This window comes from Tenrec ecaudatus, chromosome 18, assembly GCF_050624435.1.
Source record: "Tenrec ecaudatus isolate mTenEca1 chromosome 18, mTenEca1.hap1, whole genome shotgun sequence".
Classification (NCBI taxonomy): domain Eukaryota; kingdom Metazoa; phylum Chordata; class Mammalia; order Afrosoricida; family Tenrecidae; genus Tenrec; species Tenrec ecaudatus.
The window spans coordinates 47,755,031-47,782,532 of NC_134547.1; the positions used below are offsets into that span (position 1 = coordinate 47,755,031).

Here is a 27,502-nt window from a genome sequence, read left to right on the forward strand (position 1 = left end):
ATCAAGAACTCATCAGCACCAAGAAAACATCCCAGCCCAGTCCAACTTGAGTGCACAAGTCTGATTCCGGTCCACAAGTCCCTCTGCAGACCCCTGCAGGCACCTGCAGTGAATGCAGAATGCAGGAAGATCACAGGCCCGGCCGGTGGGTGCAGTAGTCGTGTGGATCCAATGGAAGCATCGCAGGGGCGCCAGCAGCTCTCAGGGGGGCCAGCAAGCCAGAAGGTCAAGGCAGAGAGAGGAGAGGGGCTGGCTTCCTACGAGCTCTCTCTCCCCAAGGTGGCAGGAGGGGGGCATCGGGCTGCAATGTGATTGACAGGCTGAACTTCTCTCACATCTACAGGTGCCATGTTGGCACCAGGAAACCTAACTTTCACACCGACTTCAAGTGAACCCATGGGTTTCGGAGCTGGTAACTCTTCAGGGGCTCCCCACCTTCCTCATGCCGCAACCCTTTCATACAGGTCCTTAGGTGGTGGTGACCCCCAACCATAAAATTATTTTCATTGCTACTTCGTAACTGTAATTTTGCTACTGTTGTGAATCGTAATATAAATATCTGATGTGCAGGATGTATTTTCATGGTTACAAATTGAACATAATTAAAGCATAGTGATTCGTCACAAAACAATATGTAAATCTATATTGTGAAATAGTTATTTCTATTGGCAAATCAATGAAATTTTGTCTTGAAGCATGGTGTAGCATGGGTAACAGTCTTCATGCTGGGTACTCGTAGGTGGGCGTGTCTGCATGTGGGTGGACCCGCCTGGAGATGGACAGAGGAGTGGTGTCTGAGTTCCTAAGGCCATCAGAAATATGTGTTTTCTGATGGTTTTAGGCGACCCCTGTGAAAGGGTCGTTCGACCTCCAAAGGGGTCTTGACCCACAGGTGGAGAACTGCTGCTTTACAGGAATAGAAAGCCTCTTCTTTCTCCCCCAGAGCAGCTGGTGGTTTTGAACTGCCGACCTTGTGGCTAGCAGCACAATTCAAAACCACTTTGTGGCCAAAGCAGCGGTAATTCAGTCCTCAGAGAGTGCACCGGCTGCAGGCCCAGAACCAGAGCCCCAGGTCAGTGGATATGATAATTCAGCAGATAGACCAGTTGCCTCCTGCTTCTGGGAGGTGGAGAGAGACGGCCACACTTGGGCCCCTGCCCAGAGGAGGGTTCCACCGAGTAGATTGCCAGACCTTTCTTCCAAAGGGGCCCCTCGATGAATTTGAAGCCCCGATTCTCAGTGAGCAGCCAAGCACAAAGTGTTGGAGCCAACTACAGACTCCATGCTCAATGCACCCAAACTCACAATGAACGGCCCTGGAGGCAATTTGGACTCATCAGGATGCTACGGGACAGGGGAGAACCACCCCTGTGGGTTTCCAGGACAGGGGAGTCGAAGTCCTCATCTTCCTCCCGTGGAGCAGCTGGTGAACTCTGACACATAACCCGCCCCCGCCCCCCAGGACTCCTCCTCAATGCACTAAGGGAGGCTCACTTCAAGGACTTCTCAAGGGGGGCTCCCAAAGGTCGTGACACAGACGTTCCGGGACAGGGTGCCCGGCACGGCATTGGGGCCGGTCCATCTGAGGCAAGCAAACATGCTCAGGGCCAGGGAGTGTCACAACCCTCTTGCTGTTTGATTGGGGTCTCATTTGCATGTCCCGGCAGGCTGCAGACTCGAGGCCATCTAAAAACAGCAGATATAGCTTGTTTTCAGATACATTTCACTTTTAGAGAAACAAGACGAGATTCCAGGAAAGGCACCAAGGAAGCAATTTCCCAGATAAGCCAGGAGGTGGCAAGATGGGTGGGGGCTGGGCAGGGTATCCGAGAACCAGGAAGCCTGCTGGGGCAGCCACCCTGAACCCGGAGGAGACCGGAGGGGCCTGGAAGGAAGGGGTGCATCGCTGGGCCAGGAAGCTGCCACCGTCACAGAAGATCCTGCTGCCCCAGAAGGGCCTCCTGTCCTGTGGGGGCTGGGTGGACACACGCATAAGAACCCCAGCCTGGCCACTGTGGTCACTTGCCTGCTGCCACCTGAGACCATGCTGGCGGCCACTCTTCTGGCCCTGACCCTGCTGGGCAGTGCCCAGGGCTATCCCAATGGCAGCTCCTATGCAGCGGGCTTTGTGTGCCGGATCACCAAGCCTGCCATGCTGGTGTGTAAGTACCTCTGTTGCCCCACCACCGGCCCAGCTGTCTGTCCATCCAGGACTCCTTGTGTTGAGCTAGGAGCCAGGCCGGGCAGCTGGGGCCCATGGAGGGACATTCCCTGCAGCCACCGCACCTGTCTTGACCTCACCTGCAGGGTCCAGCTCTCTGATGAGGAGGTCCTGGCTGGCCTGTGAGCAGCTGGCTGTAGGGTTTCCCATTAGTCTGGGCCCCAGGGCCAATCTGAGGTTTCAGCTAAGGTTCAGAGCAGAGGAGGGGGTCAGATCTGGTGAGGTCAGGGGTCTGTGTGGACTCAGTGTTAGGGGTTATATTGTGAGTGGCAGGGAGGTCACCTCACTGACTGCTGGGTGACATTAAGCACCGTCCCTCTCTGGGTCCTGGCATCCTGTGTAGGCTAGGAGCAAGGCTAACACAAGGCTCCTTGAGACACAGGATTGTAGACTTCGTCCAAGTGTGCGTGGGGGGCTGAGTGAGCCTGGCATCAGAGTGTGGCTGGGGCCAGGAGAGCCAGGTGGCCTGGACCCTTAGGCTCCTGGAGCTCTGCCCTGGCTCTCTCTCTAACCCCAGGGAAGAGTCCTTTGACTTCTCAGGCAGATCCGGCCAGGGCCAGGCCCGCCCCTGAGCTGGGAGAGTGGGTGGGAGTCTGACACCTGCCCTTCCTCACAGTGAACCAGGAGACCACCAAGGTGATCCAGACCGTGTTCCAGCGAGCCAGCTACCCAGACATCGAGGGAGAGAAGAGTGTGCTTTTGCTGGGCCAAGTGAAGTACAGCCTGCACAAGTGAGTCGGGCCTTGGCAGGAGCTGGTGGGGCCAGGGGGGCTCACCTTGGCTTGTCACCAGCTCACAGCCGGGAGGGCACCCATGGACTCCAGCCAGGCCACAGGACTTGGCACTGGGGCTGCAAGCCCAGAGGCTCCCCACCAGTCAGGATGCTTCCTCCGCCCCCATCCCCGCCCGGCTGGATCGCCGTGTATCAGCTGCTCCCTGGTGGTGCTCTTGGGTCAACCTGGGACTGCTAACCCCTAGGTTGGCAGTTCAGACCCTCCCACCTCTCTGCTCCAGGCATGAAAGCTGAGACTGTCTGCTCCTGTCAGTCTTGACAACCTCAAAAATGCTGAGTCAGAATCGACTCGAGGGCTGTGAGTTTTAAAATGTGATTTTGTGTGTGGGGGGGGGGTGGTGGTGGGGGGGGGAGAGGGGGTTGTATCAATTGCTCCAACAGGACCTGTAAAATCCATCTCACTGTCTAAAGGGTCTTTTTCCTCTGCCCGAGGCAGATAGGGTGACGGGACAGCAGGATAGAGTCCACTCTTGGAAAAACATGTCTCGTGACTTGACTGTGGGTGATGGAAACAGCTGAGGGCGTGGTGGTTGGGGGGGGGGGTCCTTCACAGTCAGCCCCCATCCGCCTCGTCTGTCCCACGATGCAATCAGTCAGCACACATGGTGATCTCATACGTGTCAGGGCAGATCTGCGTGCCACGCGGCGGTTTCCACAGCTGATTTTTCCCAAGCCTTTCTTGTAGTTGTCGCGGATGGGTTTGGACCTCTGACCCTCTGACTAGCACATAAGTGGTTTGTACCATGCAGAAACCTCCTCATGAGCACACCCCACTCTCCCTTAGGCCTGCTCAGCCGAGGAGAACACAGGGCCCAGAGGGGCTCAGCAGCTGCAGGGAGAGTTTGTGAGGTACAGGATGGAGTGCAGAAAGTTTGCTTCCGGCCACACCACTTTCCTGTCCCCCCTCTACACACACCCGCCCCTCGCTGCTCTGGACCCCGGATCTGTGTCTGTGTGTCTGGCGCCCGCATGACATCCCACAGGGAAAGGCTTTAAATATGTTCTAAAGCCAATATGACTTTCTCCAACTCCACCCCTCACCCCCCATAAACAATACAGAAGATGGCTTAGCATCCCAGGCTGGCTCCCTTTACCCAGATGACTTGGGAGTGGAATGCTTGCAGATATTTGCAGCAGCCACCAGGGGGCACAGGTGATGCCGAAAAGCCATTTGCCTTCCCTGAGATGCCGCCTGGTTTAGCCCAGGCAAGAGGGAAGGAGCTTCCGTTTCCTCTTCTGTAAAGGCAGGAAAGTGCCGTCACCTGCGTCACAGGTGGCAGCAGGGCGTGGAAAAGTTGAGAGAGAAGTTCTTCACAAATCAGCAGTGATCACAACAAACAAACAAGAACTGGATTCCCATACAATCGGGCCATGAACAAAGGAATGTCATAACTTTGACCAAAAACCAGTATGAGTGGCTAGAGCTAAAATAGGATTGGCCACAAGGAATATTCCCTGAAGCTGGATAATGAGTAAGATGAGGATTCTAAAAGAGTATTCTCTCCTTTGAAAAAGAAGAAGAAATAGACAGATAGATTTGGGCATTCCTTGTCCCAGTAAGTGAAAGGATGAATCTAAGACATTAAACCAAAACCCCTAACACATTGGTGTTGACTCAAGTCTGACTCTGAGCGATCCTACAGGACAGGGTAGAACTAACTGCCCTGAGTGTCCAGGCTATGGTCTTTTCAGGGGTCGGAAGCCTCATCTTTCTGCCGAGGTTTGTGCTTGTGGTTTCGAACTGCAGACCTTGTGGTTAACAGCCCAATATGTATCACCATGCTACCAGGGGTCCTTCCAGGGAGCATGGGAAGTCATGAAAAAGGAAACTGACTACATGGGGATTAACATCTAAGCTGAAATGGACTGGTGTTGGTGATCATATGGTCTACACACTAGAGTGGAATGGCCCCCCACGCATCATCAAAAACACACAGGACTCAAATGGGCTCTGGTGGAAGAGCCCACAGAGACGCTCAATCTCATCAGGCAGAGCTGAGTCAGGGCCCAACTGAGGGACCCATCTGCAAGTTCAAGTGGAAGGTGAAACACGTTAAAAGAAGTCAGTGAAATTCTAAGTACCGCCTTAAGAACAACCTGCCTGAATCGAGAGATCATCTCAGGACAGCTTTGCTCATTGGGCACCTTTGAGAGAAGATCGGATGGGGTGCAGGACAGCGTCAGGGACCTCGTACACGCAGAAAGCACAAGGTGGCCGAAAAGACAGGAAGGAATGGGAAGACCAAAATGGGCGTCAGAAGGGTCTTTGACATCGGCTCTTTAATGCAGAATGGGAACTAACGCGAATACAAAAAATGACGGAAACCCGAGCAACTCCAGAAGTCAGAGTGAAGAATCAGACCGGCCTGTGCAACGAGCTGGAGTCGGAACCCAAAGCGGAAGAATGTCCCTGGCACCCTCTCAAGCTGAAAGCTAAAGACTAAGCTTCAAGCCTTGAGTTGTCCTGTTGAAGAACACGAAGGACAAAATATGATGGGTCCAGGGAGTGTCAGGGTAGCCAGCCCCTAACAAATCCTCACAGGCCCAGCAATAATAAGTAAAGATGATAGTAAAGTCATAGAAAATAAGAGAGAGAGAAGAGAGATTGAAATAATGAAGTCAGACACATTTCCTAGTAGCATGCTCACCTCAGTCCTGCTTGGTGGTCCACGTGAGTCTGTGGAAGGTGGGAATTGCAGGAACGGTGGAGAGCAGGGAAGGAGGACAAGGGGAGAGGGAACAGGAGAGAGGAGGGAAATGGGGGAGAGAGGACCGCTATAGAGAATCTTTATTACTAACCAAGGCTTACATATCTTTGGGGGGGCGTGCAAGCCCACTAATTACAGGTAAAGACCTACATCACAGGAAAGGGTTGTACTATGGGCAATACAGCAATGGGAGGGGGACGATCTAGGGGTGTCCACACAATAGGAAGGGGAGAGGTTGGGGGCACACACGTGACAAGATGGGTGGATCCTAGATTCAGGGAGGCAGCCTAACTCTGGATGTCACTGAGCTGGTTTGACCTGTTCTCTGTCTCTCCATGGAACCAATTAGTATCCTTATCAGTAGGGTGTGTGTTCTCCATGGAACCAATTACTATCCTTATCAGTAGGGTGTGAGCCCCACCTACAGTGGATCAGACTGATGGCTGAATGCCTTCAGGGAGAATCTCTCTAAGCATCTGACTTCCCAAGATGAGCTCACTGGCAAACAGCCTCTGATGTTTGGCACATCCTTGTGGGACACAAAACTGGGGGAAAGTCTTTTTATATCCCACAAGGGAGCGCTAAGGAAAGATGAACGGAACACACAGCGTCCCTGGGCCCAAACCAATTGATCAACGTTCAGCATCTAGTCCATGGAAGAAGAGAGCTCAAGGGGCACTGAAGGAATCAGCAAAAACCAGGCTCCGGCAATTACAAAATTGGATGGAGGTGCTTCCACAGCGGAGTGCGTTGCTGACAGTCCTCGCACACCTATGCAAAGGAATTTGGAAGACTGCTACCTGGCCAACTGCCCCGAAGTGATCCATTGTTCTATTCCAAAAAGAAGAAGGAGGAGGAAAGAAGAGGTGGGGGGGGGGGAGCATTCTGGTTGTCTTCTTCCAGGACAGATCGTTGGTTCTTCTGGCCGTCCCTGGCACTCTCAATCGTCTTCTCCAGCCCCATGCGTAAGAGGCACCCATTCCTCTGTGCTCCAAGGTCATTGTCCAGCGTTCTGATGCATGTGAAACAATTGGCAATCACCAAGGATTGAAAAGTATCAGGCGACCATAGTCCTTAAAGGGACATCCTTGCTTTTTTGATACTTTGAAGAGCTCTTTTTGTAATTCCCGGGGCTGCATTTTTCACCTGTCTTCAGTGCTCCCGCCAGATGGATGCAACCTATTAAACCAGCCGTTCTCAACCTGTGGGTCGTGACCCCTTTGGGGGTCGACCGACCATTTCACAGAGGTCGCCTAAGACCATCGGAAAAGACACATATTTCACAATATATAATTACATATTGTTTCGTGATTAATCACTAGGCTTTAATTATGTTTAGTTATCTTCAATTAGTCACAATGAAAATACATCCTGCATGTCAGATGTTTACATTAAGATTCATAACAGTAGCAAAATGACAGTTATGAAGTAGCAATGAAAATAATTTTATGGTTGGGGAGTCACCACAACATGAGGACCTGTATGAAAGGGTCCCGGCATTAGGAAGGTTGAGAGCCGCTGTGTTAAATGAACAGAAAGCAGAGCTCATTGAACAGTGTCATTGATATCACATGCAAGTAAAGGTTCGCTGAAGATAGTTTTTAAATAGCTGCAGAAATACCTGGACGGGAAAGCGGGCACTGCCAGAAAGTCCAGCCAGCTCCAGATGAGGGAATGGAACAAGTAATATCATTGCAGCTGCCAGACGGACCTTCACAGGCATCGGAAAATACCAGCTGAAAGCAGAGACTACCAGAAAGCTGCTTGCCCGTGCGCTAGTGACCCTACCGGATATCATAGCATACGATCATAACACGGATCCGAGCAAATTATGGATAATCTTGCAAAGAATGGAGGTTCCAGAACACAAAACGGTGCTCACGAGCAACCGCTGGGACTGGCAAAGGGGTGCTGTGTGGTCTGAGACAGGGAAAGGTGTGTGTCAGGGTTGTAACCTTCCCCACATCACTCAGGCTTTGGGTCGAAGGAATAATCTGAGAAACAGGACTATGTGAAGAAGACCTCGGCTTCGGGCTTGGAGGAAGATCCACTAAGAACCGGCTGTTTGCAGACGACATGACCTTGCTGCTGAGATCAAGAGCATTTCAGGTACTTACTGATGAAGATCCCAACGACAGCCTTCAGGCCGGGTTCCCCTCTCCAGAAATCCTCACCATTGGACCAAGAAGCAACCATCAATGAAGACGTTGTCCAGGATTCTCTTTGACCCGGAACCACAATGAACTCTCGTGGGAGCATCCCTTACGAAATCAAATGATTCATTACACCGAGCAAATCTGCTACCAAGAGACCTCTTAAAAGCATCACAAAAACAAAGACATCACTTTGAGGACTACGGTCACCGGATCCAAGCCCTGGCATCTCCAGTGGCTTCCCATGCACGTGAGGGCTGGGCCGGAAGTCAGAAGACCGATGCTTTTGAGTGAGGCCTTGGAGGGGAAGACTGACCCCACCATGGACTGCCAGAACAACGGACAACTTTGTTTCGGAAGCCAAGATGCTCCTGCATAACTGATGTCATCAGGAGGGACCAGCCCCCGGAGGAGGACATCATGCTTCGTGGAGCTGAGGGTCAGTGGAAAAGAGGAAGGCGCTCAGCAAGATGGACGGCCACAGTGGCGGCCACAGCAGGTTCACACAGGGCAGGGGCTGTGAGGACGGGGCAGGACTGGGCAGTGTTTGGTTTTACTGTGCCTATCAATGGACTCAGCAGCACCTAACCACCCCCGCAGCGTTACCGTGGATCACTTGTGTGTGTTACCCAGGCTAGACGCCCCTCTAATACAATTGGGCTTCAGGACGTTTGTGGGGGAAATGGGATGCAATGATCATGGGATTTTCCCATGAATGTTTTGAAGCTCCAGGACATACTAGGGGTCCCGGGGGCACAGTGGTTAAGTGTTTGGCTGTGAACCAAAAGCTCAATTGTTCGAACCCACCAGCCAGTCCATGGGGGAAAGAGAGGGCGGGCAGTCTGGGAAACTCTCTGTAGCAGTTCTCCTGGGTCCTCAGTGTCACTGTGCGTCATAGTCACCTTGACAGCAGCGGGTGTGTGACACACTGAATGGCCCAGACCTGGAATCCAACTCTATCTCCCGAGGCCATCTGAAGTCACCCAAGTGACCCAAGCCATGGTATTTTCAGTCACCTAGGCGTGTGAAAGTTGGACATTGAACAAGGAAGACGGACGAAGAATGGACGCGTTGGCATCGTGGTGCTGGCGAAAGATATGGAAAGTGCCACGGACGGCCAGACGCACACACGGATCTGTCTTGGAAGGAGTACACCTTCTTAGAGGCACGGAGGCGAAACTTGGTCTCCCGTGCAGTCCCTGGAGAAGGACAGCGTGCTCGGGGAAGTAGAGGGGCAGTGAAGCGGAGGAAGGCCTTCCACAGGACGGGCAGATACAGTGGCTGGGACAATGGGCTCAGAGAGGAGAGCCGTGTGTGGGTGGTGCTCGGCCAGGAGGTGTTTGCTCTGTTGAGCACGGGGTCACCATGAGCCAGAACCGACTGACATCACCTAGCCGTAACAACCACAACCAGCGCAAGTCTGGGTTCCGTGAGTTGTTCTGGAAACCAGTAGCCTGTAACCATCCGTTGCTCCTAAGGAGAAAGACGAGGCTTTCTACTCCCATGGGGCGTTTAGGCTCAGAAACCCACAGGGCCGTTCTACCCCGTCCTATAGGGTCGCTGTAAGTGGGAATCGACTCGCTGGCAGGAGGTTGACAGCACTAGCAATCTCTCCTGGGACTCCGAGGCTGGGCAGGCAGCACCTGGCAGCTTTGGCACAGTGGTTGGCAGCTCGTGAGCTCTCAGTGCCAGGAACTGCTTCTATGATGCTGCACTGCACCGGCTGAAGCCAGACCCGGCAGGGGCTACGCCGGGGGTGTGAGGGTCCCACTGCATCCCATTGACCACTTGCCCTGTGGAGCTTGCTTCCCTGGGGTGGGTTCTCATGGAAACCCCTCTGCAAAGGAGACACAGGTGCACCCTTATGCCCACCCCTGGGCATCCAGGGCCCTCCCGGCACTGGCTGAAACCAGCCTTCCCCTCCACACTGCCACCTCACCCTGCTCTTGCATGCACCCCTTTGACTCCTGAGTCACCCCCTCCAGGACGCCTGCTGGGTCCGTTCTCTGTGGTGGCCCTAACAGATGGCACAAATGACATACAGTGACCGTCCTGCAGTCCCGAGGGCCGGCAAATGTCTCGCTGGGCTCAGCTCCCGATCTCAGCAAGGCCTCGTGTCTCCCAGAACCCCCGGGAGCGTCCTTCCCTTTCCTTGTCCCGCAGCAACCCTGGGCAGGCTCTATTTGTACGTGTATTTTAAAGCTATAGAGGGGCCTCTAGAAGCAAGTCACTTGGCAAGAAGGACAAATAGCTGCCGGGGGCGCTGGGCCAGGCTGGACTTCCCACCCCCTGTCCTGTGGGCCCCGAGCTCATGCTCCTGAGTGTTCTGCTTTCTGGATGCCCAGCGAGGGCCGGAGCCCTGGGGTGTAGGGGTGTCTTGTTGGGCTGCTTACCGAGAAGTCAGCGGTTCGGGGCCACCAGCCACTCCACAGGAGCAAGGAGAGTCTGGCAACAATGGGCGCCCGGCAGGGCCAGGCAGGGCCTCCTTCTGTGGTGCCTGTGAGCCAGGAGCACTCGATGCCACCACCAACACTTGCACAGAGGGTTACGGGCTTGCAGACCCACAGGCACGGTCCCGCCTATGGGCAGAACGATGGGCAGACCTATAGGAGAGGCACTAGAGGTCCTTAGGAGTTGAAATTCACCAAGGAAACTGAGTGAGTCCTGCCAGGAACTTGGAGTAGCTCCATTGCCCAGGGGAGACCACTGAGGCTCAGAGAAGCAAAGGGACACTTACAGGCCACACAGTCACTGGTAGCTGTCCTCGGGGGTACCTGGAGGGGGGACAGGGAGAACTCTCGGTCATAGGTGGACCTGGGACACCAGGCAGCAGGTGTGTGTGGCACGGGGACAGGCCCTCCTGAGGAACTCTGGGAGGAGCATCACAGCTCTGTGAGCCCTCAGGTAGCCCTGCCCCCCTGCAGCTCCTCAGTGAGCTCCACTGTGGGGTGGATGCCACCAGGCTGCAGGGGCGGGGCGGTCAGAGCCCTAAGCAGCAGGTGAGCCCTGTGTGTTTGTCCCCGCAGGCCTGGCTGGCTCCAGCAGCTGTTCACAAACTTCATCTCCTTCACCCTGAAGATGATCTTGAAGGGACAGGTGAGGGAGGCCTGGTGGCCCCGCCAAGGGCCCCCGCCATCTCCTTCCAGCCCGAGGGAAGCACCACCCTTGACCCGACTGTGGCCTCTCCCCAGGTCTGCAAAGAAGTGGACATCATCAGCAACATCATGGCCGACTTTGTCCAGAAGAGGGCTGGTGAGCGCACCATGAGGGCAGTGTGGGGACCAGAAGTGCCCCTGTGGTCACTGTGTGATATTGAGACCTGAGTCACCCCTGTTGGTCTCTGACCTCTGTCTGACTCTGACTCAAGGCGACCTGTCACACTCAGACTAGGACAGGTCATTCCCCTAACTCTTAGTCCACCAAAGCCCAGGTCGCAGTGAAAACCAGTCCTGGAGGCAGAGGGCCCGTTGTGACCCTGGGATGGTTGGCTGCTTGGGCCCCGGAGGCCTGGCTTCCCTATCTGAAGCCCTTCTCCATGGTCTTCCTCACAGCGCACTTCCTCTCGAACAGAGACATCAAGGTGGACATCTCCCTGACCAGATCACCTGTCATCAAATCCACCTACCTGGAGTCTCATCATAAGGTGGGGATTGGGGGGCAGGGGCTCAGCCTGGCTGCTCCTCAGCCTGCGTCCCTGCTTGTATGCTGATGGTCAGAGCCACGGCCAAGGACCCTCGCAGTGCCCTTCCTGTTCCCTCAGTGAAGGCAGGTCATTTCCTTGCTCTGAGCACTCCTGGAAGCCCCAGGGGCCCAGGAGAACCCCAGTCCTTGCCTGGTGGCTTCATCAACTTTGGTAGCAGGTTCATTTGGAGGGTCGCACCCCACCGGGAGGGGCTGACAAAAGCTTTGGGTCTTCTATGGGCAGTCACAGAGGTTCTGTGGCTGGAGCAGAAAGACCCCAAACAATAGCAGGATAGATGTTTCCTTCCCCATCTAACATGACGGACCTAGTGCCCACAGTCCAGAGTGGACCTGGTGGCTCCATGGCCTCCAGTCTCGGGTGTAATACTGGGCCACCCCTTCCTGGGCTGTGGTTCTGCTCCCACGGCCAAGATGGATCACTGGGCCACCAACGTATCTACTTCTGGCCCAAGGAGATGGAGAGGCAGGGCTGGGGGGCCTCCGCTAAGGGCATGACCCAACAGCCGGTCCCAGCCCTCCTGCTCACTTCCCATTGGGCAGAACCTGGTCACACAGTCCCAGTCTGCTATAAGGGTAGCTGAGGACTTTATTGTGGAGAGCCAGCAGGCGAGCTACCGAGTGGGTATGATGGAACTCTGAGAGAGATGGGAGAATGGGCTTTGGGGGACACTTGCTCATCTCTGCGGGAGGAAAGTACACTTGGTTTGTAGCCACTTGGGAAGCCCTTTCATTGACTGCTGGGCTGAATGATGGTATTAGAGGGACCAGAGAGTGGGCAGTGGCATCCCTGATTTAACCTGCAAGGGACTGGTGGTCAGTTGGCTGACTACCTGCTCCCTGAAGGCACGGGGGGAGTGGTCAACCAGGGAGGAAGGAGTGGAAAGCCATAGTCCCCAGACTCCTGGCTGAACATCTGTGAGGTGGGGCCACGCTCTGTCTGGCTCATTGGCAGTGCTTGGGCATAACAGGCACTCAGGAATATTTGTGAAACAAGACAAAGGCCAGGTGGTTAAGTACAGCTCTGCCCGCGTCTCCCCACCTGCACCGTGGGCTGAATACGTCCCAGGGCGTCTCTCGGCCTCACCAGAGCTGAGCATGAAGGGAAGCGGAGGGTCCAGCCAGCACCCTGTCTTTCTCCAGGGTTATGTCATCTACAGGAATGTCTCCCAGGCCCTCCCTCTCCCCATCTTCTCGCCCAGCCTTCTGGGGGACTCCCGCATGCTGTATTTCTGGTTCTCTGACCAAGTCCTTGACTCGCTGGCCCAGGCTGCCTTCCTGGACGGCCGCTTCCTGCTCAGCCTGGCGGGATGAGTTCAAGGTGAGTGGGGCAGGCCAGGCGAATGGGCAGAGGCATGCATGCAGGCGGCAGGTATGCTTGCATGCACGTGTGAGTGTGTGTGTGTGGAGGAACCTCTCGAAAGGGGGAAAAACCATTGAAGCCCAATTTGGACTGTGGCCTGCTGTGTACAGATGAGACCCTGGGGGCACAGGCCGTGTGCAGTTTGCGACAGTGTCCCCACTAGAAACGATGGACTCCACAGCTGGGGTGGCAGTGACTCAGAGCCGACCGGCTTTAATATATGCGTGGAGCTCGATGCGTGTGTGCGTGGTCAGTGTGCGGTCAGGGGGAGGTAGCGGGGAGTCCTGCCTTTGCTCCCTTACCTGTGCTGGCCCCACTGTGGGGAGTGAGCGGTGCTGTGACCCCATTGCGTACAGAGAATATAACGACATCCGGTGGGGACAGAGAGGAGGTGACTTGCTCAAGGCCATCCAGCTTGTAAGAGGTGGCTGCGAGGACACTTGGGTGGTCTTCAGTGGATGCCTGTCCTTGAACCAGTGGGGGAAAGAGACTTGCCCAAGGGCACTCAGACTGAGTGGCAAAGGAAACCAGAAGCCATGCCTTCTGATGCTGGTGAGGGGCTCCCTCTCAGAGCTTGTCTGCTCTGGGTGGGGTGAGGTGGGTGTTGCACTTGGTGAGGGGGTCCGGTCGCTGACCCACCCGCCTCAGTGCCTCCCTCATGGGTCTCACTGAGCACCGTAGTGAGTGATGAACTTCCTCCTGAGGCCTGACCCTCACCCCTCTCCATCTCCTTTCCAGGCGATGCTGGAGACCCAGGGTTTTAACACCAACCACGACATCTTCCAGGAGGTGGGTTTGACCTCATGCACACCCCAGTCCTGCTCCTGCCTCAGAAGCCCCCCCCCCACCTTGCCCTCCGGGCCACAACGACCATCGTAATGGCGAGCACCAGGCTCCTTCAGGCGCAACCTCCCTTACATCATTTCCTCGAGGACTCTGAGCGGCCCTGGCCGGGAGGACATGATCGTGGTTTGTCTCCCAGGGAAACGGAGCTACAGAATCACCCACAGAGCGAGAGACAGCACCTTCCAGTTAGCTAAGGGCAGAGCTGAGGACGAACCCAGCTGGGTGGCCCTCACAGTCGCTTGGTGGGCATTAGCTATGCCGCCGGTAGGACCATGGCAGGCAGCTCCAGGCACGGGGGGAGCCAGCAAGAGGATGCTCCCACTTCCAAACCTTGGCAAGCCCTTGGGTTTGCCACTGCCTGCGCTGTCCCATGAAGGGTGTCCAGAGCTCGCTCCTTTAAGGAAAGGTTCCACTAGGAACCCACGATCCCAACTTCAAAGGAGTCCTCGTCTTTTCTGGGTACCCTTTCTCAGCTTTCTGCTCCACCATCAGCAGTGACTTCTTCTCCTCCAGCCCTTTCCCGGGTCCTCAAATCCCCAGCTGCCCCTCTGTGTCCCCCCACATTCCACTCTGCCAACAGCCTCGCTTCCTACTTCCCAGGGCTAGGCAGTGCCATCAACGGAACTTCGCCCTTAGCTTCCTGCCACTCCCCATCCTACGGACTCACTGGCCCCTCAGCTCCTCCCACCGTTATCCTCCAGTTCCTCTGCCCTTGGAACCTCAGATCTGCCCTTCCTCTGCGCGCGCCTTCCAGGTCTGTCACTCAGAATCTCAGGCATGTCCTAGGCCCATTCTTCTCTCCCCCTTCCACACAACACAGTCCTGTCCACTTTGTGTCCTATAGTTTGACCTTGCGCCCACTCCTCTCTGCCGCTCCTCTCCCTGAGGCCAAGCTGTCATGATCTCTTTGGGGGGGATTGGGTGGTGGCGACAGGCATCTAGCTCCAGCAGTCTGTCCCCCAAACAGCAAAGCTGATTTCTCACCCTCCTGCTCAGAGCTTGTCCTCTGGCGTGGCCTCCCGCCTGGACATTTTCTAGCCCCTTCTCCTCCCTGCCCCTCTCAGACGGGCAGAGACGGCCTCCAGAGCGTCCTTGAATCGGATGCATCTTTCCCTCGAACCCTCACCCCTGTCTGAGCATACGCTTCCTGGAGGTAGAGGCTGCGCGTGCATGGCTCCCTGCCGCAGCCCCCCTCGCAGCCGGGACTGGAGCCATGGCTGTGCCTGATAAAAATGACAGGCGCATCCTTGGAAGAGTGCCACACCACAGGTCCTGCTCTGCTTGCTCCCCATGGTAGCCGGTTGGTTTTCACAGCAGCATCATGTGAACAGAGGAACGAAAGCGAGGCCAGGAGGCTGTGAAGGCGACCTTGAAATGGGATCTTTGAGGGCAAGGAGCCGCTTCTCGGCGCCTGGGGGCCCTCCTGCCGTGGAAGCAGTGGCAGTGGCTGTTCTGAGGGCCCCTGACCTGAGCATGTGGCCCTCGCCTTCCGTAGCTCTTTGGTGACTCCCCCACCAGCCAGGCCCATGTGACCGTCCGCTGCCCCAAGACACCCAAGATCACCTGTCAAAACCAGGGCATCGTGGTCAGTTCGTCTGTGATGGTCACCTTTCTTGTCTCACGCCCGGACCAGCCACCCTCTGTGGTGTACACCTAAGAAGAGGTGAGGCGGGTGCCGAGGCAGGCAGGGACGGGGGGTTCTGGCCCACAGAGTGACCAAGGGACTTGGGAACCCCCATTTTCTTCTCACCCGTCTCTGCTGGGATGGGTGGTTTCTTCAACAGGGCTTCCTTCAGGTCGCATGTCATGCAAGCTTTGAGGGGTACAGATGGTGGGGTGTCAGCAATTAGGGCATAGACTCATAGGTGGGCGCACCCCCGCCCACATGCATTGGAGCCACCCGCGTGTACAGATTCAGAAGTTTGCGGCTTTGGGGAAGGTGTGCACGACATGTTCCAGAACATTTCCAGTGGGGTCGGGCTGGTGCTCCACAGCAAACCCTGTCTATTTCTGGATGCTCCTGTGGAATTGAGATAGGCCATAAAGCCTCCCACCCAAATGGCCAGATGTTACTGACTGCGTGCCAGGGGAAATTCTCTCTGTTTCTAGGGATTGTTTGCTTTGGGAATTGATTAGGGATTGAGGGCCAGTATAGCCCTTATTATGGGAGTAAAATGAGGCTCTACTCCCTCCCGTAAAGAGTTACAGTCTTGGGAACCCACAGGACCAGTTCGACTCCCACTTACAGGGTCACTATGAGTCAATATTGACTCAGTGGCAGCGAATGATCCCGAATAAGCCCTAGTCGCGCTGGGAGCCAGACATCAGACCACTAACCGCAAGGTCGGAGGTTCAAATCCACCAGCAGCTTTGAGTTGGCCTTAATCAATGGCAGTTGGTTATTAGCTAGGCACTCTGGAGCTATCCTGGTCTAAGGAATAGGCTGCTGACCCACAGTGGGCTGTGTCATCATCTCAAACACTCCCCCCGCCCAATCATGCTGAGGCAGAGAGATGAGCCTTCCTGTGCTCATAAGAATTAAAGCTTTGGAAGCTCAAGGGGAGTGTTCTACCCTGTCCTACGGGTCTCTGTGAGTCAGCATCGACTCAGTGGTCATGGAATTTGGTTTGGGGTATATCATCCAGAGTTCTTAAAACCTTAAAAACTAAAGATAAATGCAAGACATGAACCTTCGGGAAAACACAGAGACATATAAAGAAATCAAGCCACCGTTACCCACAGAGCCTTTGCTCAGACGAACCCTCACCTCTCCCCATGTGAACGCGGGGGGAGGGGGGGTTCCGCTGGCTCCTGGTTTCACGGGCTTAAAGGTATTTTTTACTTTTGGAATCGTTTAGACTTGACGACAAGTTGCAAAGACAATGCTGAGCTCTCACCCACCCTTCTCCCACTCCTCCCGGGGCAGCGCCTCCCACAGCCACTCCGCTGCTCAGGCCTCAGAGGACGCAGTGCATGGCCAGTAGCCACACGCCAGGCCTGACGGGAACTCGGCCTCTCCTTTCTCTGCCTCAGGCACCCGTCCAACACCCCCACGCCCCCGTCAGCCTGTTTCCATTGCTCAGAAGTTTTGTGATTTTATTTGTTTGTTGGTTGGTATCTCAGAGTCCGCTGACAAATGCCTACAAGCCCAGGGCGTTCTGTTTGGACCTAAGGGACCTCAGGGCCCTCCCTGCATACTTGCTTCTCTGCAGGTCCCTTCTGGCAGAAGTCCCTCTTGCTCTGTGTTTGGGGCGGGTGGAACCGGTTTTGGCAATCGATGTTCATGAATCTTTCTGCCTGTGGAACAGAAGGGAATGCTTCTGGGAGGGGTAGTTCACTGGGCCCCCAAGAAACTAAAACCAAACTTATTGACCCGGAGTCAAGGCTGATCCCGTAGGACAGGGTGGCTTCGAACTTACGGCCTTGCAGTGAACAGCTCAACGCATAACCCCCACGCCACCAGGGACAGAGAGAGGTTCATGGGAAGGGTGTCCCACAGAGGGAGAAGCGCAAATAAATGGGCATACCAGGATGAGCAGTGAACCACCCCTTCCGGAAGCTGGGCGAGAGCTGCAGGGCAGGCCAGGGTTTGACTCGACCTCGGAGCCTGGGGGAGGCAGCTGAAGCCACAGCGGCTTTGGAGTGGAGGTAGGGGAGATGGTATGGTGGGGCTGGGGCACAGTCTGAACCGCAGCCCTCTGGGGTTGGCTGTAGCACCCCGTCTCTATACAGAGGGAGCCCGACTGTCCGAGAGCTGGCAGAAGGCTTGCTCAAAGTTGTTTCTTAGATTCGTGGCCTTTTAGTTGTTTGTATTCAACACTCAGCTGCTCAGCCTGGCCCACCTGGTTGCTAACCTCACAACGCTTAGCTCAGTGGTTTTCAACCTTCCTCACTCCGCGACCCTTTCATACAGTTCCTCATGGTGTGGTGACCTCCCAACCATAACATTATTTTTGTTGCCACTTCATCACTGTCATTTTATTACGATGATGAATCGGGTGAGCCTTGTAAAAGTGTCATTTGACCCCCAAAGGGGTTGCGATCCACAGGTTGAGAACCACTGGCTTGCTGGTCAGAGAGAGACCAGAACTACCGATCCAATGACTCATTGTGCCTGGCGCTATGAAGTAAATACAAAAACAAAAGACTAGTTACATACCATATATACTCGAGTATAAACCAACCCGAATATCAGCCGAGGCACCCAATTTTTCCACAAAAACTGCATTAAAAATGTGCTGAAAAACCAGGCGTATACATGCGTATATACAGTATATCTATTATATATGTTAACTATTTTTTAATTAAAAGATCATGATATTGGGGGCTCTTACAACTCTTACTATGATCCATATGTCAATGGTATCAAGCTTATTGTACATATGTTGCCATCATTCTTCTCTAGACCTTTACTTTCGATTAAGCCCTTGGTACAATTTATAACCCATGTCAAGAGGCTGCTTGAAAGCTTCCAGGTTCAGTGGCTGCACATGTTGGCCTGTAGCGGAGCCATGGGGACAGTTGGCTAAAACACAGGTCCTTAGGCGGCTTCCCTGAGTTGCTGACATTGTGGTCTTGAGTCTCAGGGGAGCCTGCGAAGTTATGTTTTTTACTAGTGTCAGGTGCCACCGATGCTGCTGGGCCCCCACTCCGCTTGGAATAAGCCAGCCCAGGGCTCAGTTCCTCACGGAGCGGGAAAGGGGAGGCCGCCAGGCTGACCACGTGCTGCATTGGACATGGAGGAAGTGAACTGTGTGGGTGTCCTGGCAGTCTGGTCCATATTCTTTCCAACCCAGCAAGGGAAGATGTGGTTGGGATGTGAGTGAGTCCAAAACCAGAAGAGAAAGTGCCCACATGACTTATCAGGTCCTGACCAAGCCATGTCAGGTGTTGGGAATTCCCTCCAATTTAGGAAGGTTAACAGCTAGGCTGGGCCCCCAGGATCCACTGTCCCCCAAGCCGCTCTTATGGTCGGTCTGGAGTCTGAGGCACTGGCCAGGCGGTGGCTGTCTGCTGTGGCCAGGCTGGCTGAGCTCCTGGTCTCTCTTCCCAGGACATCACCACCACCGTGCAGGCCTCCTACTCCAAGAAGAAGCTCTTCCTGAAGCTCCTGGATTTCCAGTAGGTGCTGCAGCCAGGGCTGTGAGTGGTCACCTGACAAGCCTCTCCCTGCCCCTCTAGTGCCTGGCAGGGGACTGGGCATTGCTGGGAAAACAGGCCTCCTTCCTGCCACAGCTAACTGCCAGGGGGATATAAACACACACACATACACAACACACTGACTGCTATCGAGTTGATGCCGATTCACAGCGACCCTCTAGGACAGGGTAGAACTATCCCTGGGAGGTTCCGAGACTTTAGCTCTTTTTAGGAGTAGAATGGCCCGTCTCTCTCCCCTGGAGCGGCTGGTGATTTTCATTTGCTGATCTTGCAGCTGGCAGCCCAACGCGTATCACCACTCTATCACCCAGAGCCATAAAAACGCCACCATCCCCACACCAACCAAAAGTACCCCAAAGCTGTCCTTGGGGAGCCGGTTCACAGTCACCCTATAGAACAGATTAGAGCTGCCCCGGAGGGTGTCCAAGTCTGTGTCCATTAAGAAAGCTAACCGCTGCATCTTCCGCCTGTGTGGCACCTGATGGATTCGAACTGCCCACCTTTCTGCTAGAAACAGACAGGCGAGCCATTGCATTATAAGGGAACTTACAGGCCCTATAGTCAGGAGCCCTGGTGGCTTAGTGGTTACACGTTTGTAGGTGAACCCAAAAGATAGCAGTTCGAAACCCACAGCTGCTCTATGGAAGAAAGATGAGGCTTTTCCCTCCTGTAAAGAGTTAGTGTCAGAAGCCCACAGGGGCAGTTCTATCCTGCCCTATAGGGTCATGGCAGTGGGTTAGGTTTGGAAGACCCCGACGAATCTTAATTGGGGGGCAGACGCACTAGACAGATGGAGGGGGCTTGGGAGCAGCAGGGACCCCTGGAACAAAGGGGTGGGGCAGGGCATGTCCAAAGAGCACCCTCTGGAGGGCTCCTTCTTTTGTAAAAATGGTTTGGTGTGGTTTGGGACATGGACCGCAATCCCCACAATGCAACTGCATTCCTCCCACCTCCTCCCCTTGTCTTTCTCCTCTATCCATCCTCTTCCCCGCCCCTTCCTGCCTTCTGAGCTGCGCCCTGGGCAAACGCGGGCCTCTGGTCTTGTGCGGTTGCGTGTTCGAAGGACGCATACCTCACTGGAGTTGTTCACCTATGGGCGTGTCTAGCGTGTAGCTGAAAGTTGACCCATGCGGGTGAGTTCGGTTTCAGGCTTGACGGGTTTTTTAGGGCCTTAGTCTAGTTCCACCAGTCTCTTATCAGACCAGTCACTCTGATCTTTTTCCTATAGGGCTCTTTCAAGGAAGGTCTTACATGCTGGACCAAAGGCTTTAGAAGTGATACTAGAGTTTCTTTCAGGGGGGCTGGGGGGCTGTTACAGGAGGGGAGGTTGTCAAGAAAGCACCAAACTCTCATCTCTTCTTTGTTTCAGAATTACACCAAAGACGTTTTCCAACTTGACTGAGGTAGGTGGTCCTGGGTGGCTGGGACTAAGTAATAAATAAGCCTAGGACTTCATGCCTTTAAGACAGCAGACAGAGGGTCCCAAAGGAAAGCAGGCAACAGACCCAAGGGGATGAGAGCAGATGGCCCTCTCCTCTCTCCTGTGACCTTCTCCCTGTGAGACTGTAGGGGAGCCAGTGGGGGGGGGGAGGAAATCCATGTAGGGAGCTGGGCCTCTCCTGGGCCTCAGTTTGCCCTCTGTGGGATGGGATAGCAGCCCTCACCTCCTCAGGGTCAGGAGAGGCCATGCAGGAGGGCTGGGCTGGGCAGGAAGTGCTCAGACTCTGTGAGTCATAGCTTAGTGAGGGGCGGAGTGCTCCCCTCATGCCGTGCCTCTGGTTGACAGAGCTCCGAGGCCATCCAGAGCTCGTTGAGGTCGGTGGTCACCATGCTGGGCATCCCTGATGTCATGTCTCGTCTCGTAAGTATGGGCTGGAGGAGGACACTGGGGAGGCGCTTGACTGACCTTCTAGACCTTCCCCGAGCTCCAGGTGCCTCTGACCCTCCCACCATGCTACAGCACTCTTCAGCTGGCTGGCGGCCCTTCCCCCCAGCTGGGGACAGCGCACACCTAAGGTTCAGTCAGGGGCACAGTCCCCTGTGGTTCTGTTCCTCGGTGTTGAGTCATAGGTACCCACCTGACATGGTGCAGATGCCCCCCCCCCCCTGCACCATGGAGTTACCCAGGCCGTCGTCCTGACAGAGCACCAAGAGGGGTCAGTCCTATGGCTCAATGGGTAAGTGCTAGGCTGCTACAGGACAGACTGGCAGTTTGACCCCACCCATTGGCTCTAGGTGCCTCAATCCTCTTTCAGGACCCACATGCCCCACTAGCCGTTCTGTGGCAGAGACCATCCTGGCCTAGGAGGTTGGAGACCTAGGTTCTAGGCCAACCCTAACTAACCTCAGTTTCCCCTCTGTGTTAGTCTGGGTAGACAAGAGAAACAAATTTATGGACACACATATGTGTATAAGAAAGAGATTTATATACAAGAGCAATTGAATATTGAGAAAGCATCCCAGCCCAGTCCAGATCAAGTCCATAAGTCTGATATTAGCCCATAGGTCCAATACCAATCTATAAAGTCCTCTTCAGACTCACAAAACACATGCAATGATGCTGAATGTAGAAGATCACAGGCCAGTGGGTAGAAAGTCTTTGGATCCATTGGCATTGGAAACATCTCAGCGCTGGCAGGGGTCTCTGCATGGCTTCCCAGGCTGCATCAGGGTAGGTCCATGTGGCAACTCCTCGGGGATGCCTTGCAGGAAGTCAGCCTTGTCAGTAGAGAGTCTCCAAGGGAGTGAACCGAGAGAGATGTGTCTTCTGCCTCTAAGGAGAAAGTACCAGATTTCCCAGCATTCTCAGGAGAAGGCCACGCCCACACAAAAGTCTCATTGGCTATCTCCAGATTGACAGCCTAGACTCCACCCTTACACTCTTAATCCTTAAACTGACACCAGATTAGGGGACTACCACACCCTCCTAGGAAATGAGAATGTGAACTGCACGATTGCTTTTTGACCCGATGTGGTAGGCTCTCCATCTGTCCATTGTGGTGGACTCTCCGGCCCCAGAGCAGGGTGGGAAGGAGTATTTGGGGGAAGGTGCAGAGAGAGCTTTTAGGACCTGCGGCATTCCACTCTGGTATCTGCTTGTTGGTCTGCAATGTGGTTTTGGTAGATAGGGGACGGGTTAGGGGGAACCGGGAAGGGGGAACCACACAGCAAGAATTAGCCTGGCTGGTTATCACAGCCTCTCCGAGCCTCCGTTTTCCCAGCCATGTAGGAGGGGGTCCTAGGGCACAGTGGCTAACTGAAATGTTGGCAGTGGGAAGCTCCCAGCTGCTCTGCGGGACAAGGCCAGGGTCGAGGTTCCATCAGGATTTACAGCCCAGGAGACCCCGCCGGACAGGGCTTCTGTGTGTTGGAATCCACTCCACAGAAGTGGGTTGGTGTGGGGTCCTCAGGAAATGGATGGACCTGTGGAACTACCTCTCCTCGCGGGAGGCCTCTCTGGATTTGGTTGTAAAGCTCCCTGGTTGGACGCTTCCTGGGGTGAGGAGTGGCCTGTGGGGCATGCCTGAGCAGTGACCACTGCCACCAGGAGTGGCCATGGAGTGGGATCTACCTCATGGTGGCAGCATGTGTGTCAGAGCACACATGCTGGGGCGCATCTCCAAACAGACAGACAGACAAACTCACCGCCATCGAGGCGATGCTGACTCACAGAAACCGGGTAGGACAGGGTAGAACTGCACCCCTGGGAGTTCTGAGACTCACTCTTTCTCCTGGGGAGTGCTGGTGGTTTTGAACTGCGGACCTTGCCCAGTGTGTAACCCCTGTGTCACCAGGGGTCTTGCGACACATCTAGGTGGGCTCAAATCTCTGACCTTGGGTGCGTTAACCTTTTGCATCACCCAGCACCCCAAACAGGGTAGATCTGTGAGCTGGGGGCCGTGTGGCCCAGGAAGGGGCAGAGGGGTGGAGTCTAGCTCAGGCCAGAGTGGGACTGCATGGAATGGCAGACCTGTCACAGCAGACGGCCCTGCCTTGTCTCCCACGTGAATCCGGGAGAAACCAAGGTCTATTCAGTGTTGGTCTCAGTGGCCCGCTCTCTGCAGGTGCCACGGCTATTAGGGGCCTGGGCCTGACTAGACTCTTTCCCCTGCCCCAGGCCTGGAGGTGGAACTTACAGCTATGGTGAACAGCAAAGGCCTGGACCTCTTCGAAATCACCAACCCTGAGATAGTCACTCGGGATGTGAGTATAAAGACCACCCCTCACTGTGCCCCTCACCCCCACTTCCTGGGGAGGGAAGTCCCCGATAGGACAGCATTCTCAGATGTTGGGTAGCTGTGGGGAGACCAGCAGAGGGGTCTCCTCCCTCTTGCTCCCTGGTGGGACATGGACCCATCCTGACTCTCTCCTCCCACCTCTCCTTCCAGGGCTACCTGCTGCTGCAGATGGACTTCGGCTTCCCTGAGCACCTGCTGGTGGACTTCCTCCAGCATTTGACCTAGAAGGTGCCCAAGAGGTTGGGATGGAGTTCAAAGCAGAAGGTGCTCCAGCATGAGCTGGGTCCTCAGGCCCCGATGCACAGCCAGATGGCAATGTCCAGGGAGGTGGGGCGGGGGGGACAGGGAGAGGAGGGCACTCGGATCCCAACCCCTCCCTGGCTCCCTGTTGGGAAGTCTTGCTGGCAGTAAAGCATTGTGTCAGGAGCTGGGAGACGGTCACTGTGTCAGGAGCTGGGGCCGGCCCCAATTCCAACTACTATGTGGACACCTGCCCCTCCCCCCAGAATAATTTATTTCAAAGGACAGCATTGAATCTGCAGCTCTGGGAGAGGGACATATCTGATAGGAGCACACGGGAGCAGATGAAGGGGGAGGAGGAGAGAGCGGAGCACATACTGGCCCACCAGGCTTTGAGGATGATGATCCCAATTAGAGCAGCCAGTCCACAGAGAGGATCACATGGCTGGCCCCACTATGAGACATGATGCTCCTTGCTGACCCATGGCCCTACAGGGGACAACATCGGAGACTCAGTGTGGGAATTGAGCCCAATCTGATCCTGCCAAACGGAGGCAAAACACTAAGGGGTGCAACAGAACAGCAAGGGAACGGAGAGGTGAGGTCCCCAGGGAATGCTGAAGGTGGACTTTGGAGCCTGGGTGTGGTGCCCCAACAGACTGGACTGGAAAACACTCCTAAAGGCCAACAAACAATCCTTGAACTAACTAAAAGCTTTTCTCTCTTGTGTTTTGCTTTGTCATTGGTTTGTTGTATACTGTTGCTTGGTTTTGCTCTGTCTTGTTTTTCTGCATGTCATTATCTCTGCAGGTCTGTTTAAATAAGATAGGCTGGATGAACAGTCTGGAGGAGAAAACAACGGTACTGACAGTTCCGGGGGGACATGAGAGAGGGGAAGTGGGGGGAAACGTAGTGGTGTTAACAAACCCAGGGACAAGGGAACAACAAGTGATCCAAATCAGTGGTGAGAAGAGTGTTGGAGGTCTGGTAGGGCATGATCAAGGGTAATATGACCAAGTGGAATTGCTGAAACCCAGGTGGGGACTGAGTATGATAGTGGGGCAGGAGGAAAGTCAAAGGAAATAGAGGGAGACAAAGGGCATTTATAGAGGTCTAGATAAAGGCATGTACATATGCAAATATATTTACATATGAGGATGGGGAAATAGACATATGTGCATATATTTATAGGTTTAGTATTAAGGTAGCGGAAGGCCATTGGGCCTCCACTCAAGTACTCCCTCAATGCAAGAATACTTTCTTCTATTAAATTGGCATTCTATGATGCTCACCTTCCTGACACAACCACTGAAAACAAAGCCGGTGAATCCGCAAATGTGAAGAAAGCTGATGGTGCCCGGCTATCAAAAGATATAACATCTGGGGTCTTAAAGGCTTGAAGGCAAACAAGTGGCCATCTAGCTCAAAAGCAACCAAAAAAAAAAAAAACATGGAAGAAGCACACCAGCCTGTGTGATCATGAGGTGCTGAAGAGATCAGTTATCAGGCATCAAAGAACAAAAAATTATATCATTGTGTTCTCACCTCCATGATATGATCGCTGAAGACAAACGTGTGCATAAACAAATGTGGCAAAGAAAGCTGATAGTGCCCGGCTATCACAAGATATAGCATCTGGGGTCTTAAAGGCTTGAAGGTAAACAAGTGGCCATCTAGCTCAGAAACAAGAAAGCCCACATGGAAGAAGGACATCCGCCTGAGCAATCACGAGGTGTCAAAGAGATCAGGTATCAGGCATCATCAGAACTAAATATCTTACCATAGTGAATGAAGGGGGAGTGCCGAGTGGAGATCCAAAGCCCATTTGTAGGCCACTGGACATCCCCTTAAAGAAGGGTCTCACGGAGGAGACGAACCAGTCAGGGTGTGATGTAGCAATGATGAAACATACAACTTTCCTCTAGTTCCTAAATGCTTCCTCCTTACCCCCACCCCCCAATAGCATGATCCCAATTCTCCCTTGCAAGTCTGGCTAAACCAGAGGATGTACACTGGTACATATAGGAACTGGAAACACAGGGAATCCAGGGCAGATGACCCCTTCAGGACCAGTGGTTTGACTGGCGATACTGGGAAGGTAGAAGGAGGATGGGTTGGAAAGGGGGAACTGATTGCAAGGATCTACATGTGACCTCCTCTTTGGGGGATGGACAACAGAAAAGTGGGTGAAGGGAGACGTCGGACAGGGCAAGATATGACAAAATAATAATTTATAAATTACGGAGGGGGAGCGGGGAGGGAGGGGAAAAATGAGGAGCTGATGCCAGGGGCTTAGCTGGAGAGCAAATGTTTTGAGAATGATGAGGGCAATGAATGTACAAATGTGCTTTACACAATTGATGTATGTCTGGATTGTGATAAGAGTTGTATGAGCCCCTAATAAAATGATTTAAACGAAAGAAAGAAAGCCTTTTCCCGCCAAGTGACTGGTGGTTTAGAACTGGTAACTTTGAGGTTAGCAGCCCAACATGTAAATAACCCTATGCCATCAGGCCTGTGCAGTCTGGAGAAGGCCTGGAAATCCCCTGCCCCATGCCAAGATGACTGAGCAGGATAACTTGGCAGCCCTTCACGATCACCAGGGCAGGCAGAGCAGACAGGGCAGTCCCTCATCAGGCCTCAGGCCTGGGTTCTGCTCTAGAAAGAAAGTTCCGGAGGCACCACCCCTCCTTCCCAACTTCCCCTCCAACCTCAGTGAGCAGCCCCGCAGCTCTCAGCTGGGAGGACATTCATGATGGAAACCCAAGTCCCAGAGGGGAAGAGGGGGCCGGAATAGCGCTGACCTGCTGGACTCCACTCCCAAATCCCTCAGTTCTGACCTGGGCCTGGTCAGACCAGGCAGTCCTCTCAGCCTGGACACTGTGTCCAGCTGTCCGAGGGAGGAGCCAGTGACCACTGCTTCCAGCAGGAATGAAACCAAGCCTGCCTAAGACCAGGGACACTTGGCAGCACGTCCTTCTGCCTGGCTGATGGCCCTGGGGGGAGTGGTGGGCTGTTTGAGACCAGCCTCAGGCAAGTGGGGGTACAGGGAAGACCTGGGTCCAAATGCCAGACCTACCAAGGGCTCCTTCTGCCATCCCAGGCCCTCAGTTTCCTCATCTGTTAAATGGGATCATTTCTCCTGTGTAGGGTTCTCCTATGGGGTTCTGATGGTGCAGTGATTACGTGCTGGGCTGCTGACTGCAAGGTCTGCAGTTTGAAACCACCAGCTGCGCCACAGAAAGATGAGGCTTTCTACTCTCATAAAGAGTGACTGTGTCAGAAACTCACAGGGGCAGCTCCACCCTGCCCTATAGGGTCACTGTGAGTCAGCATCGACTCAAGGCCAGTGAGTTTAGTTGTTTGCCCTTTTTAAAAGACGGTTCTCATGGGGCCTGAGTTAGTCTCAACCAAGCATGGCACAGTGATCAATAGTAGGGCCCCTGGCAACTGTCCTGCTCGTCCAGATAGCAGCTCTTCCACCCGGCTGTGTAATTCAGCCTCTGCCTCAGTTGGGAGCACTGTGAGCACCCCAGGCACGCTGCATACTGACTACACCTCATGGAGAGGACGGTCTGGCACTCGACGCCCAGGAAATATGGGTTCCAGGTTTGCCCCTGACTCTTCCCGCCCCCACCCCAGCTGCTTCCCATGCTCCCAATCCCTCCTCTCACACCTGTTTCCAAACTCTCACAATCCCCTCTGACCTCCACCCATAAAATCAGATTCACTTCTTCACACTCAAGTGTAAATGACTGATAACTACTTCCACTAGACTAGAGGAATCATGTGTGAATGGTGGAATATTAGGCCACAGGCCAGGCTGAAGGGCATGTCTCAGAGTTTGAGAAGGTAGCCCCACCCAGCATACTTCCAGGAAGACCTTCCTAGCTGGCCTCAGACCACCAGGTGGAAACAACACTGGGCTCAAGGCCCAGCTCTGTCTCCTGGATACTGTGTGACTTTCAGCAAATTGCTTTACCTCTCTGGACCGCAATTAATTGTACCAAGTGGGACAATTGTCTTTTTCCTTCTTAGTTTCTGGCGTTGTTCAGGAGTCACTCTGTCTGACAGTGGTCAG

At 54.2% G+C, this 27,502-nt stretch overlaps 1 protein-coding gene across 1 annotated transcript; it reads left to right on the plus strand.

Moving 5' to 3' along the window:
• Nucleotides 1-2,044: 2,044 nt before the first annotated feature.
• Nucleotides 2,045-25,671, plus strand: CETP (cholesteryl ester transfer protein). The gene is given in 13 exon segments (XM_075536702.1): nt 2,045-2,162; nt 2,838-2,952; nt 10,902-10,971; nt 11,067-11,127; nt 11,427-11,518; nt 12,718-12,884; nt 13,663-13,726; nt 15,279-15,446; nt 18,837-18,904; nt 20,313-20,346; nt 20,730-20,799; nt 23,061-23,146; nt 23,332-25,671. Coding segments are annotated over 13 exon segments (1,188 nt in total). The 3' UTR covers nt 23,407-25,671.
• The last annotated feature ends 1,831 nt before the right edge of the window (nt 25,672-27,502 follow it).